Source organism: Symsagittifera roscoffensis, chromosome 4 (assembly GCF_963678635.1).
Source record: "Symsagittifera roscoffensis chromosome 4, txSymRosc1.1, whole genome shotgun sequence".
NCBI classification, from domain to species: Eukaryota; Metazoa; Xenacoelomorpha; order Acoela; family Convolutidae; genus Symsagittifera; species Symsagittifera roscoffensis.
In genome coordinates, this window is record NC_087065.1 from 43,881,953 (window position 1) to 43,897,286 (window position 15,334).

The window sequence follows — 15,334 nt, forward strand, 5'->3', positions numbered from 1 at the left end:
CATGCGTCATAATTTAGTGATCTTTTTTTGCCAAAGCAAAAAGTTCAAAAAATAACCTTTTTTTTAATTTCAAAAAATGCAATTCAGAAAGGTGGAAAGCTTAAAATCTTCAAAAGAATTTTTGCAACGTTAACTAATTCGAAACAATAAACAGAAGGCTGATCGCCAAAAAAAGCAGAAAATTTCAAAGTTGCTTAAAGTTCGCGGTCGGGTTTGAACCACAAGCTTTTTTTCGTCTCAAGCATGTGTTACTTCACCGCCAGATGCGCTGGAGCAGTTGAATAAATTTTTTTTTATAAACAAGTTAAAACACCTGTTAAGTTTTGACAAGCAAAATCGTGTGAGCAAAAACGTTCACAGAGAGGCGAAGCTTCGTTTCGCAAACACTAGCGAGAACACGACAAAAAGCAGCTCTAGAAAGCGCAATAAAAAAAAAGAAATAAGCTTCGAATTAGCAAAAAACTGTGACCAACTGCAATATAGAGATTTTGCATCTCACGCACTAATCACTCAGCCATGCACGCTTAACCATCGACAAACACTTGTCAAGAGTAAAGCAGCTACAAATGCTAAAAAAACCCAAAGCAATTCAGCAAAAGTGGCACCAAATTCAAATAGCCAATGTTTCAAACATTAATTTGGAATATATAAAACTGAAGGCACACACACTAACTTTGCCACAAATCGGAAAACAAAGAAACATTTTATATAAATTATGATTTCAAAAAACTGCCAGAGTTGAGTTAGCTGACGCTAGTGTAAAGAGGGAAAATATCTAGTAACCGGTTGCAACATACTTGCTTTTCGCAAGGGTTTTGCAAAAACATTTATTTGATAGACGCGATCCTGCTCTTTGTAAACACACGCAAAAAAACAGCAAAAAGCAGCTATCAAAAACTAAGAGAGTAAAATCTAAGGAATTACATTAAATTTTCAGGGTTTTTAGAAAATCAAACTTAAAAAATTAATTTTTTGTAAAACAGAATTCGAAATTGTACGTCCGGGCCAGTAGTTATTTACCTTAGTCTTTAAACTATATCCTCTTGGCTTTCCCTACTATCAATCAAACGCTATTTTTTGCGGATATAGCTAAGCTTTGCTTAGTAGTTTGAACTAAAAGCTGCCATACTATTCGCGCTGAAAAAACTGACCTTCGCGTAAAAGGTTGAAATCTCCCGTACGACGGCGTGCATCCTAAAGATATCAGATTTTATCGATAAACAACTGCGCTCATTCTCAAAAGTTTAAAATATTAAAGCTTTTTTGACTTTTAGCCGGATAGCACGCTTCCAACGCTCTACATTTTATAAGTCGAGCGTCAAGGGAAATCAAAATTCGAACTGTCAACTCGACAAATCATCAATTAAGTTAAATCCGTGAATGGTCGAATTAGTATTTTTAGGTTCAGACCGCTCATCGCGACGAGGCATTTCCACACTTCTGATACCAAAAACTGGATTCGCGGACTTGTTCTATTGCAGCATGTGTAACTGGCTACACTGTTTAAGGACTACCTTGAGTTTAGGATACCCCAGTAAGACCCGGGAATTGAATAAAACTTAATTATGCATCTAAGTTAGCAACAAATGAAAGACAGCAAAAATAATATCTAACTTCTTTTTACAAGGAAACCATTTGTGTTAACACTCAATTGGTCTTCAAAATTTCCAAAAGCACCAAACAGTAAAGGAAAATGAAGGCGACTCGTTAACACCTCAGGGCATATTTTTTCGTTAAATCATACAAATTTCAACAATTCAAATTCAAGCTAAAAAGTGACATTTTATAAATGCTGTTCGAATTTCAGTCGCCTTCATTAATTGTTAGAAACATGACCTTGAAAACAGGCCGGCCAAAAACTCCGATTTAAAAGGTTCACCGAGGACTGTTCTGTTCACACTAAGATGAAGGCAGAAGGATGGATGGAATAGGAAGCTAGGATACAAAACTACTCTGCAAAATTTCTACGGCACATTCAAATCCAGCGAAAAAATGGGAAATCTATGCAAAAATATTCCTTTATTACAATTACAAGTATTGCAACTTCAGATTAAGTATTTAAAGTTTATCTTCAAAAACTTCGAAATTGGACATATCTTATGCGCACAGTGATTCAAAGATAATCCTCGCCGTTACAACGGCATTATACCAACACATGAGTTTTCAATTTTTATCCTGGTAGCCCAAAAAAGGTGGAATTTCTGAACAACTAAAAATTATGAAGTTTAAAAGGCGTTGGGTGAAAAGCACATTTTGTACAGCGTTTACAGCAAAGCAAAAACACATTCCCCCTTCTCAAATACAACATCAAAAAGAACGCAAAAAGTTTGAGTTAGATATGAAATTGAAGATTTGACATAAAAATTGCGTTTTATCTACAGTCAAATATTATAGTTAATTGGCGTAGGCGGGAAACGACATTAAATTCGCTGCAGTAAGAGTGAGTTGTGTTGTTGAATTAAATAATTGCATTTGAGTTACGTCTATTTTTCAGTTTTTTTAATATTTCTGGCGCGGTTAATTATCCTATCCGCCTGCGTGAGTCTATGGCGTGGTGTGGTGAGCGTTGGGAGTGAGGGGCATTTGGCTAGTGTGGGTGGACTAGACTACTTTTTGCTGGTCTGCTTCTGCTGTTTCTTTGTTGAGATCTGTTTCGCTGCCTCTTCCTCTTGTTTAATTTTCATTCTGATATTGGCCAACTCTTCTGTTAACATAAAATCATCACTCAAGGTGATATGAATCAGACACTACTCCAAATTAATTATTCTAAGCATGTTTCTTACAGCTCAGAAACCATACAGCCGGGAATGATTTTACTTCTATTACATTTGGCAGAAATGAACTGGATTTCCATGGTTACATATCATCAAATTTCGCCTTTTTAACTTCCAGGTTATACAGACTTTAAATTTCTATTTTTATCTGCACTCGTCAATTGACTATCACTTATAGCTGATAAAATTACTAAAAATGTCACCCACACTCAAGAAAGAAACTGATTTTCTCATGGTAAGAGAAACAAGTCTGGTCTTCTTGATTTAAACTGAAGCACAGTGTGGACTGACCTTTGACTTTGAGCAGTTCCTCCAGCTGTCCGTCCACTATTCGCTCCATCTGGGCGGAGAAGTCGTCAATGTCGTAGTCTGGGCTATTGGTGGAGTTGTACAGATTCCTCTTCTGCTCAGACAAGTCCATCTCTTGCTATATAAACAACACAAACACATATCATTTAAGAGACATCGATTAATGGGTACTATATTTTTAACTCGTCTTTTAGAAAGCACCGAACTGCGGAATTATTACACCTTAGGAGACCCCAAGTTTGAACCCAACCTAAACATACTGAATATGTTAATCAGGTAAGTCCAGCGAGAACGAATCTGAAACCGAACGATTGTCGCCTATGTATGGATGTATTTGTTCAACTGTTAGCTCTTATTTACGATTTGCAGTCTACCTCACATTACAGCAGGTACTCTTCTTTTCGGTTTAAAACTTCAATAAATTCTCGGTCTAGAAATTGCACCAATGGGCATATGATCAGGGTGCAAAAAATAATAATCGATGAAGATGATGATAATATAAAGATGATTATCACGTGTAACTATTCAAATTGAGATCCCTTTGAGCAGAAACAACTGAATTGATACTACTTTCGAATGATAACGTGAATGTGGTGCTGACCTCGATGTGTCCTCTGACGTTATCCAGTAGCTTCTCTTCCATATCTCTCAGTTCGTCACATAGGGGCATCATCGCATACCAGTCCTCGCCAACTTCCTCCTCCTCATCATCCTGCAACAACAAAAACAGTAGTTTCATTCCGTCAACCATACAGAAACGTTCAAATGAATTCTGAAAAACCAACGACGACTGATTTTTAGAATGTTACATTTTAATATGAAAACGTTACATTTTAATATGAAAAGTTCCATCGCAGTAAATTTCTACACATTCCAAAGTTGCATTCCAAAGTTCGATTTTAACTACATTCCAAAGTTCGAAAGATAATTTTGACCATACGAAAAAAAATTAAATGAATTATGCTGCATTAATCGTCGGCTGAAAAGTCAGGAAATTTTCTGCAATTGATATATAACTCAACTACCAAAAACATAGAGTATTCAGATTACACAACCTCATTTTTTCTGAAAACTATTAGATAGAGAGGATACAAAAACAAAGAGGTTTTGGTTCAAAAATCATGATCCAAAAACTCCAGAAAAACTTCTCTAAAAATCTTAGAAACGCATAAACTGCATGTTCATCAAGAACATCCGGATAAATGAAAAGACATTTTCGATTGGTTTCTGAAAACAAAGATCAAAATGAACGAAAAAAATGAACGAAAAAACATAGAAATTTCATAAAACATGAACCTAAAAATTTCAAACAAATAATAGACAAAAGAAATTGCAGAAAAAGACAGAAAACTTTACAAACCCTGTAAAGTTTGGAAATTCTTATTTGTATTATTTGTTTGAATTTAATTGTATGCAAGTTTTTGTGGTTGGGTTCAAACTAGGGGGCTCCAGCCATTAATCGATGTCTCATAAATGATCTCTGATTAGCTTCAGGAAATTAATCCAAGAACATCAAACTTGTGAAATATGAAGCTAATCAGAGATCATTTATGAGACATCGATTAATGGCTGGAGCCCCCAAGTTTGAACCCAACCAAAAAACTTGCATACAATAAAGTTCAAACAAAAACTACAAAAAAGAATTTGCAGGAAAAATAGAAAGCCTATAATATTAACCTAATTACATCAATCTGGTCAAATATGAAGCTAAAACGCAAAGGAAGGGAAATTTTTTTTAGAATTTTTTTTCAGAATAATTTGAAATTTTTTTAAAGTAATTGAACAATACGCTGTGCCATCACCTTGAATGAATTTGAAATGAAATTGCTCTGAAAGCCTATAAAAAAAAACAATTTTACATCTAAAATTTTTTTTCACCAGTAGATCCAGTAATGCATTAACACTGGACACGGGAACTAGAGGTATTAAATGTGCTGAAAATGGAGATCTTGAAATTAGAGATCCTGTGAACAATCGAGAAAAAAAACTAGTACCGATTAAAAATGTGAAGAGCAATTCTTTACGCCATTTTAAAATTAGCTCTTGTTTTAATTTTCTCATTTCAAATTTCCAGAAAAAGGGAGGGCGAATATACTGTATTTGCTGAAACGAGACGACCCATTGTGCTGAAACTTTTCTGCGCACCACAACTACTTGCAAAACACTAAATCTCAAATTTATTCATTAAGCCTTCAGAAGCAAAAACAAAATTCAAGCTTGCTTGCATTTCCACTGAAAAATCTTAGCAATTTCAATAGCTTAGGAATATGATCTTTTACAGAAAACTTTTGCTACCTTTAATTAACCAAAGTTTTCACCAGGCTGAACCTGTAAAACACCTTGTCTTTTATTCAGATACGCATTTGCTTTTTTGAGTTCTCAGCAAAGCCAGCTATTTTAAAATCAAAACCTCATTGGTTCACTGACTGTAATCTCATGTTTTTGGTACTAAATTTATCGTTTCATTATCTAAACTCCATTAAAAAACCAATGATGCGAGCATGAAAAACAACTGCTAAGTTAAGAAGCATGCAATGATGCGCCAAATAGATCCCGAGTCATTATGAGTCATTGGCAAAAACTGAAATACAATGCAACTTTGAAAGATTCCATCAGCAGTAACTCCTGAGGAGCAGCAAGTTAGGGGGACAGGGGGTTTTGGGGACTTAGGCACTATTTTTGAACACCCATTTTTGATCGAGCAAATATTTTTTTCTGAAGCCAATAGATATTCAACATCCAAAAATTCGAAATATGATTAAAACTTAGATCTCCGCCTGCTTCTAAGTCAAGCAACTTATTTTGCCTGTTTTTTTTTCGTGAAGCAATTTCAAGAAGTTATGCAGCAATTTCATAATGGCGTTCGTAAGTTTATAAAAAGTCGTCTATACAGAATGCCGTCATTTACGGTCACTGTAACAACAATCTCCAGATAATTTCAACTAGAACTTACATCATGGGTTCTCATCATCTTCGCCTCGACGTCTTCATTTTTGAGCAGCCCCATTGAACTGTTGTTTGAACGTCTCTTTTTGGGTGCCTCTCCCCCAGTTGTGCCCTGAATAGGCACCACCCCTCCCGTTCCATTCCTCGAAGGACTCGGGGAGTTGAGGGGGTCATCAGGGTCATAGACTTCTAACTCGGCCTCTTCCATAATAGTTCCCCCGTCTGCAGACACACCCAGTTCTTTCACTCTGTCTGCGTATCTTAATGTGTTCAGGGTGTGCTCACATGAAGTAAACACTGGAGCGATCATAGCAATCTAAACAGCAAACAAGAATATTTGGTTGCTTTCAGTTTCCTCGTCGACGAATTTTCCTGGCGTGAAGAGCGAACTCAACTCTTCGTTCTCAATAAGCAAATCTAGCAAAAAGCTGGATTCGACAACAAAAAACTTTAAGCAATATTTCTTCCTCACCTTCGGTGGTCACAGCAATTATAAGAAAATCCAAAATTTTCATAAATTAATTAACAGCAGCCAATAAAAATAAACAAAATTAGCAGTAACCAATTTATACACTGTTTACACAGCGGCAACTACTCACACGCTTATAATCGATTTTATTAGGCAACAATTAGACCAAAGTTTCAGCTGAGCGTTTATCAACTGTGATCGCAAAAGGGTTAGAAGACTGCAAAAACTACATATTTAGTCTAAAAATAACTCCAGTACATTTATGTTTGGTTGCCAATTAATCACTTCGTGCCTTTCCTAACTTGTTTTTGAAACGACTGGTTTAGCCACAACACAAGATTGAACATACTATCAAACATTGTCCAAGAAAACCCGATACATTTTCATTAGTATATATGAAACAGCACATTTCTTTGAGAGCTAGCTGATTTCCAAATACCAAATCCATGAACACCTAGTATGCTAAAACAATAAATATACCTCTGCTATGCAGCGGAATTAAATAAAGATGGTACCTCCATTATATCAATGAGTGTCTGGACCAAATACGGGCGGGACGTACCATATCAGTATTAAAAAAATGCATAAATACTGCATCATTAAAAACAGAATCACCTGAGTTGAAGACTCAGATTTGTACAAGGAGGTTTTGTTTCGCTAAACGAAAAAACATAGCCAACTGACAGTTGGAAAAGAGTAATGAACGCAAGGAAAACAAGACTGCTCGTATCAGGGCGAAGCCCTGAATGTTCCGACAGCCTTTTAAGGTTTATGGAGCAGCAGTAATAACATAAAAAAATTAAATGAAATAAAATTAAATGAAAATTTTTTTTTTCCAAAATTTGAATTTTTTTTTTGAAAATCATCCCCCCACACACCATATAAAGTATAAAAAGATAGATTTCGTTCCTTGTAACAAATCAATTATGGCAAATAAGCTTCGTTCAACCAATTTGGAACGATTTATAAGACGGATTAAATCTCCGCTTACGCGTTAATAGCGCGAACTATATCGCGCGTTAATTGTCCCAAATTGGTCAAAATGGCAATCTTTAAACCCTCATAACTCTACGAAAAATGATCACAGGTGAAAAATTTTTTTCAAATTTAAGCTCAAGACAACAATACCTTTGGATTGATATGAAAAAATTCCGTCAAAAATGGCTAGTTAAAAAGTCGAAATTTGTCTGAAGAAAAAAAAAACCCACCCCGACCACAAATATTCCGTTACTTTCGTATCGAAAGTCGGAACAATAAAAAAAATGACATGTTTTTTCAAAAACCTTCAACTGTTGAATTTCGAAGAAAAAATAGATGGCCTCCCAGCTCTTTGAAATTGCAGAACAATTCATGATGGACACTTTTTTGTTAAAATTAATCCAATTTGAGAAAACTGGATCAATAGGCAAAATTTTAATTTCGCTGGGAAATCTGTTAATTAATTTCCTTTTTCGAATTTAGAAGTCGATCACGATTTTCGTGACCTTTACACTTTTGCTGATCGATAGTGGAGTTTGCCTTCCTTTTAACAATGGAAATGCACTGAACTTGAAAAGAAATCCCAAGTCAAACCGCGAAAAATCAAATTGAGCGTGAACAAACTCAAAGAATTTTTCCTGAAAAATAAAACAAAAAATCACCAAGCCCTATATAAGAGTTCTCACTACGTTCATTACCAGTTTTAACAGAGAACCAGCACCTCGCAAAAAACAGCAAAAAAAACGACAAAACAGCTCTAAACACACGAAACATAAAAAACGCGTATTTTTATTATCCGCGAAAAAAAATCAGTTAGAAAACACAGGGGCGGATCCAGGATTTTTCCGAGGGGGGGGGGGGGGGGGCGGATTTTCAAAAATTTTTTCGAAAATTTTGACGACCTTTTTTTAGGTCTACCAAATTGATTTTCCGAGCTCTTCTAAAGCACTAAAAAGTCCCTGTTTAGGCCAAATTTTCTGCGCCGCAGGCAAATTTTTGAAAAAAAACAGGTCAAAAAAGCCGTTTTGGGCACTTTTTGAAAAATGTTGACAAAAAAATCGCGTTTTTTTGGCGCGCGCTCTCTCTCAAAGTTAGTTTATATTGGCGCCCAAGGCGCCTTTAGAAAAATTTTAGGGTCGGTCGGCAAAAAATAGATTTCTTAAGAAGTACCAAAGGGGGGACCCTTTGGGTCGGCAGGGGGTCAAATCCCTGAGGGGGGCGTCCGATACCCCCCCCCCCCCCCCCCTAAATCAGCCCCTGAGAAAACACATTATTTACTAATTGAGTGACGAGTTGAATTATGTTCTCGCAACTGATTCAATTTCAGCCGATGAGATCCGCGCATTATACTTTCTGGTTCCATGTTTTGCTGTTTACGAATATGTGTGAAGCAAGTAACACAGGCGCAAAGCTGCACTTCTTAAAAACAAGAACATAGCCAAGAGAAGGTCAAAAAGAGACAAAGGATACGAAACGAAGAAAAAAATACTTCAACTTTCGAACTTCAAGACAAAATATATGCCCTTTACAGCTCTTTGAATTGGGAGAACAAAATACGATGGGCGCTTTACTGATAAAAACATAGCCAACAGACAGGTGGATAAGAGTCAATGAACGCAAGTACACAAAAAATAATTCCCTTTTTTGAAAAAATCTCATCAAGAACTTTTAAAAATAGATGCTCTTAAAACTCTTTGACAGAAGTCGATCACGTTTTTCGTGACCTCTAAACTTTTGCAGATCGATAGCGGAGTTTTCCTTCTTTTAACAAAAGAAATGAACTACTTAACTTAAAAATAAATCATGTCAAACCGCGAAAAATCAAATTTGAGCGTCAACAACATTTGCGATTTTTTATTGTAGAAAAAAATTCAACATGACCTATATTAGTGTCTTTTTGGTTCAGTGACACTTGAAAAACATCGATGACTGGGAGAATTATAACTCAGACCAACCAACCAAGAGTCACTGATTCAAATCGATATGCTGTCTAATTAACGCCTAAAAACTCAGCAAACTGTGCCAATCAACTGTACAATCTCCTCCCGAAGTGACCTCTTGTAATCTCACTCCTGGCTACGTATAAGTTTTTTTTGAATCAGTGTAAAAGATACACTTCGAACAAATACGATTCAAATTGGCTTGGAAATTTCCGAGGGTATTTGTATACTGTTAATCAAAAAAATTAATGTTTTTTGTAAAGTTTCTCAAACAAAATTGTTAATTGAAACAATTTACGCTAAGTTAAGTTGAGAAAATTCTGTAACCCTGATCTGATTTACGAGGAGGGTAAAGTTGTACGATTGAACCAAATTGAGTGGACTGATGCTGTATCATTGGGCTCGCAAACCCGCTTGTATAAGTATATGTAAACTTGCCACAACTCGAAGTCAAAAGGTCTGAGAAGCTTGTAATTAACCATCATATTTTTCGGGAGCTTAAAGCGTGCAGCAGTAGCCACGAAAACTCACCATGCATGTTCTGGCATTGTCTCCTATGAATGAATCTCTCAGCACCTGTGTCAGTTTACTGGACCTGAAAGGCAAATGGGCGCCTGGTTTGCCCAGTGCTCTGATGCACTCCTTCAAGGCCAGAAGGGACTTGTTAATCTCCGCTCCCTCCAGACGGGTGCCCCTGTCTGAGCTGATTGTGTCTTTGCCTCGCTCGTTTCCAGCCAAGTCGATCAGAGAGAGCTTGCCATGTAACTTGGTCGTTTGATTGCTAAAACAAGCGGAAAATACCTGAATTCATTCTATTACTACTCAGTTGGTCCTAGCATGCAACTTGCTTTGTTTGTCAGATCATGTAATCGCGGTTGATTTTAAATCTCATCTGATACAGAACAAAATGAGTGAGCTAACAGAACTGAATACTGCAAGACAGGCTTATCGGTTCAGAAGTACCGCCTTTTAGTGGTGGACCCGACGGTTGTACAAACAGCCACACATGGCACCTTCCGTATCCTCCCCAATAGTCGAGCGCAAAAAGCCTGCTCGGACTGGGTTTTTGGCTACGAAGTTTTCTAAGTCGGCCGGGTTGCTCCCATCTTCTAACCCTAATACTTCTCCTTCAAGCCGGCATAAATCCCAACCCCAGACCTTTTACCTGCTCCCAATGTGATAACAAAATCCTCTATTTCCAAACAAGCGTATGATGCCACGTTTGAGGATGGATTAATTTAAAATGCAGTGGTCTAACCACGCTGAAACTAATTTTTCACAGGCAAATATTCAAAGCGTGGCTCACCGAATTAGAGATCTGTTCATTCTAAGCAACGAAGAACTCATCAAATATATCTTTTGCCAGAATTAAATTGAATTATTCCTAAAAGATATATTTTTTTGCATATGATGGATAGATGGAAAATAGATTTATTAATAGGAATTATTAAAATACCATGGCTGCTCCACGGACCCGAGATTTTTTTGACGGAATCCCCGGAAAACCTAGTACGACGGACTCTTTGTGAGTTTAGATTACTGAATAAAAGTCTCGGAAAAGTGGCGCATCCATTAAGAATTAAAAAAAAACATAATTTTTTTCCAAAATGGGCCGAAATGGCCCGCTTGAGGGGGAACCTATGCCCAATTTTTCCGTTTTTCCTAAAAATCACTTAGAAATTTCATATTCATGCCCAAGGCTTAAAATGAAAGGAAAAAACTTGTATTTTTAGGTTAATATTATAATCAGTTCATTAAAATTTGCAACTGTTTTAAATAAACTAAGTTATGTTGTGTGTTACTTAAAACGGAGATAAATCATGCCATTTCTGAGAAGGCCTTTAGACCCTCTAATGTATGATTTCATATTTCACCTTTTTTTGTTCGTTCTATTTTTGCAAATATGTAGAATTTATGCACTAGATTTCATAATAATTTGAAACCCAACTAACTATATCATTCATGTTTCTAATATTTCTTTGGGCAGCATTTAGTATCCCTTATGGGATCGTTAGCTGTCCCCTCTTTGATACTGATGTATTTATGCGCAATATGATATGAATTTTCTAGTAACATTGAGAAATTAATTCTTTCTTTCTTTCAAACATCATCACAGACTTAACTGTATAGCAAATTACGTGTACAGCAAATTACATCTTGCCCCTCCAAGTGGTAACAAATTCAGCAAATAATTCCCGACTTACTTCTATCCCTTCCTCAACTAGACTACCCCCAGCAAATACCACCCCCATGATTTTAAACCTTGATACTTATACAGTTCGACTAACTGCAACAAACACCCCCTAGTAACCACGCCAATCCACCCTCACCGTCAACTCAGTCCCTGAACATTCTGCAGCTGAACTGCAATGGCATCTCTGGGGAAGCACATCAAATATCAGCTATATTGTGCGAGTACATTCACATAGCGGTTTTTCATGAAACCAAACTCAATTCGAAAAACCGCACTTCCTCGTTAGGGCCTAAGTACACTTTACTTATGAAGGCCGACCGCGAGGAGGAGGAGGTCTACTTAAAGCAATTTACAACTATCTTCTCTTCGATGAACACGAAATAGTGGAAGACGAAACTCTGGAGGCGCAAAGCGTTAAGGTAAAGGCTAACAATCAAAAAGTATCACGAACTTTTATGTCCCTCCTCATAGTAGTTGTGTTAAGGACTATAAAGCAACCATTGTAACTCTTCTCAGAAAAAATAATATTATACTGGCGATGCAATTGCTCATTTCGCACTTTGAGCTCCAATATACCAAAGATCGACGCGGGGCTACTCTAGGAGCCGAAATTGTTCAATCCTTATTTACCCTCACTTAATGACTACCACCACACTCGACTGCCATATGATAGAAATTCATCAACATCATCACCTGACAAATCACTCGCAACATCCTCAATGTTTAAATTAGACTCAGATCACCTACCAATTTTAACGAATCTCCCCATTGCTGAGGATATCTGCTAACAAATAAGATAACAAATCCGTCAGATCTACTTTTAAACAAATTAAATAGAGATAATCATGTTCGAAACGGCGAAAGAGGAAAGCAAAATGTCGAGAATTCCTCCAGGATTTTCAATCATCATACCTTATCTTGTAAATTCTGGAAAGTGATCAGATCGTTAAATGGCTCTACGTCTTTCGCAGAAACCTATCGCAAGGTAGCATACACGAAACTGAGAGCACACGAAAACACAAAGCTCAAATATTAATCAAGCAAAAAGCTCTGAAACTCAGCTTAACTCGAATTGGAAAACTGCATTAAATCAATGAAATCGTCAAAAACTTTAAGACCAGCCGGTCTTTGCACGGTTCATTTGAAACCTTGGCCCGGTAGCTATCAAATTTTAAACGCGCATTTTTAACCGCTCTCTTTCTCTCGACATTATACTTCGAAAAATCAAAATTATACTTATAAAAATAAAAGGTGGCACCCCTACTTAAACCAAATTAAAGACCTCAAATCGTCAGAATTTTATTGCCCAGTATCAGTTTTACGCGCAGCTATTAAAAATTTTACGCACAGCTATTAAAAATTCTGACGATTTGAGGTCTTTAATTTGGTTTTAGAATCGTTAATTCATCCGATCTTATTTAATTATTCACGAAAGCCGACCACCAACATGGCTTTCAAACGATGCGTTCAACCACAACGGCGTTATCAGTCCTCGAAATTTTCGATAAATAACGCTTTTAGACAACGAAGGTCACCAACTAGAACAGTTTCTGCCACTCTTGACTTATCGAAAGCTTTCGACATGGTCTGACATCGAACTCTCCTAGATCTTCTTCATGACACCAGAGCAACGGGAAGCTTAACTAGGTAGTTATCAAATTATTTGAGTCGTCACCAAGCAAACAGGCTATTGCAGATGCACCTCTCCCGAAACTACTGCCACTCAAACCCCCGATATCTCCTTTTCAGAAGACTCCCTCCCTCGCGGCACCAGCCGAACCCTTGCCCAATTAAGGTCCGGCTATAGTCCCTTCCTAAACAGAATAGACCCAAATGCCCCCACTGTACTTCCCCCACACAACTTTATACCTTTTCAACTGTTCCAAGAACACCACTTCTCTTGCGCCAATTGAGCTGTGGCTTCGGCCGATCGAAGTCGCAAACTTTCTAGGATTCGAGGACTCGATTTGAACAACAACCACAACAACAAAACAAGTTAACTCCAACTCCAAATTAATTAACTCCAACTTTTCAATTACAACCTAATTTTAGAGAGGATGATGAACATATTCCAGGTCACCAAGATCGACACAAGTGATGCTAACTGGTTTAGGATAGTGTCTGCGACTGCGTACTAGTATAAAGAAATAGAGTATATGTTGTGTTTAACCTGGGCCTGAGTATGATCTGGAAGACAGCGTGTGATCTGGAGGAGTGGTTGTTCATGGATGTGGTGCCACTAGTCCTGGTGCTATTGCCCAAGTGGATCAGCTGCATGATATCCTCCACACTGTTCACCACCACCTCCATAAGTCCTTTCACATGCACTTCCGCCTTACCATCCTCCAGCACCTGCACACAACACATCAAAACAACAATGAGCAATTAATATTTTTCAAAACAACACTTGAAGGTCAAACACGAAACTAAATTATTTAAGCTTAACTAATCTTTGGCTAACTTCCAAAAGCTCAATTTCGAATCCACAAACGCATAATTTCTGGAAATTAATCACGACCAGAAGTTTAAATTTTAAGACACAAGGTTTTCCTTCAATTTTTCTAGGCAGGCAAATGTGATCTGCTTATGAGCATCTAAAAGCAATCTTCATTCATGGCATTCCATTTGCCATTTCTCTCCGCTTATATCTAACTCTTCAATTGGTGAAACAACTTGACATATTTCCTATAAACACTTTTAGGTCACAAATAATTCAAATATTCATTTCAAAATCATGCTAAAATATTTGCTTAACGTACTTCACGCTTAAATGAAGACAAAAACAGGGATGCTTACCTGAAGTCGCTTCTTCTCGTTGATGAGATCGAACACCTTAGCACTGTAGATCTCGAAGAAGCTACAAGAAACCAGAAGATTCAGGCCCGCATACTTGGGAGACTCACGTAGTTTGAACACATCCTGCGCTGCATAAGCGTATATGCCCTTGGTTGAGTCCTGAGTCTTCCCGTTGAAGTCTCCGCCCATCGTCTGATAAAGAAATTATCGATTTTATAACTTTATGCAATCACAGCTAATAATAGACACTGCTACATTCTTACTGTCATTTTGCATAAAAAACTTACAAAAAAGTTCCCTTTGGTAGCATCCAACTGAATCAATCTAGGGGAAAAAATATTTTATATCAAGCAAAAACTAAAATTTAGGATTTAGCCAAAAAAAAGAGCTCACATGTGTTTTTCCACTTCCCGTCTGTCCATATGCAAAACAAGTTGCCATTCCTCCGTCAAAGATAGACCTAACAAGTGGCTGAGCTGTGTACTTATACACCAGTCTATTATCCACGTTCTCATCAAACGAGTAATCAAATCTGAATGTCTGGTTTTCCAGAAACTTCGTTAAGTCAACTTTTACTTTCGGCTCGTGGACAATTAGTGTCTGTTTATCAGGGATAGTCAACACATCAACCTCGCTCCTTTTCTTTTCCTTCGTACTCATTGGTCGTTTTCTTACTGCCACACATATCTGGTGATCTGACACCGCTTCGTTTCCTTGCAAAGGATTGTACTGCAGACTGTCCTGGAACTCCATGATCATCTTGTAGAACTCCCAGTTGGGATTGTTGCCGTCGTTGTTCAGTTTGTTCATGATCTGTTCCTTCTCGTCTCGCTTCTTCTGCTGGTTCACTCGACGCTGTTCACGCTCCTTTTCCATTCGCTCAACTTCCTTCACGCAGTTGGATTTCCTTCGCACTGGAATATCAGAA

The 15,334-nt window shown here is 37.3% G+C and overlaps 1 protein-coding gene across 2 annotated transcripts in view; it reads right to left on the minus strand.

Moving 5' to 3' along the window:
• Positions 1-1,545: 1,545 nt before the first annotated feature.
• The window catches only part of LOC134843526 (kinesin-like protein KIF2B), a 44,523-nt gene continuing 30,734 nt past the window's right edge, over positions 1,546-15,334 (minus strand). For both annotated transcript variants that reach the window (XM_063859631.1, XM_063859630.1), the window contains 8 exons: positions 14,800-15,320; positions 14,407-14,598; positions 13,781-13,962; positions 9,948-10,197; positions 6,037-6,345; positions 3,685-3,795; positions 3,066-3,201; positions 1,546-2,704 (listed from right to left, as the gene is read on the minus strand). In XM_063859631.1, coding sequence (XP_063715701.1) covers positions 2,607-2,704; positions 3,066-3,201; positions 3,685-3,795; positions 6,037-6,345; positions 9,948-10,197; positions 13,781-13,962; positions 14,407-14,598; positions 14,800-15,320 — 1,799 coding nt within the window. In that variant the 3' untranslated portion in view covers positions 1,546-2,606. The remainder of the gene's footprint in view (positions 2,705-3,065; positions 3,202-3,684; positions 3,796-6,036; positions 6,346-9,947; positions 10,198-13,780; positions 13,963-14,406; positions 14,599-14,799; positions 15,321-15,334) is intronic.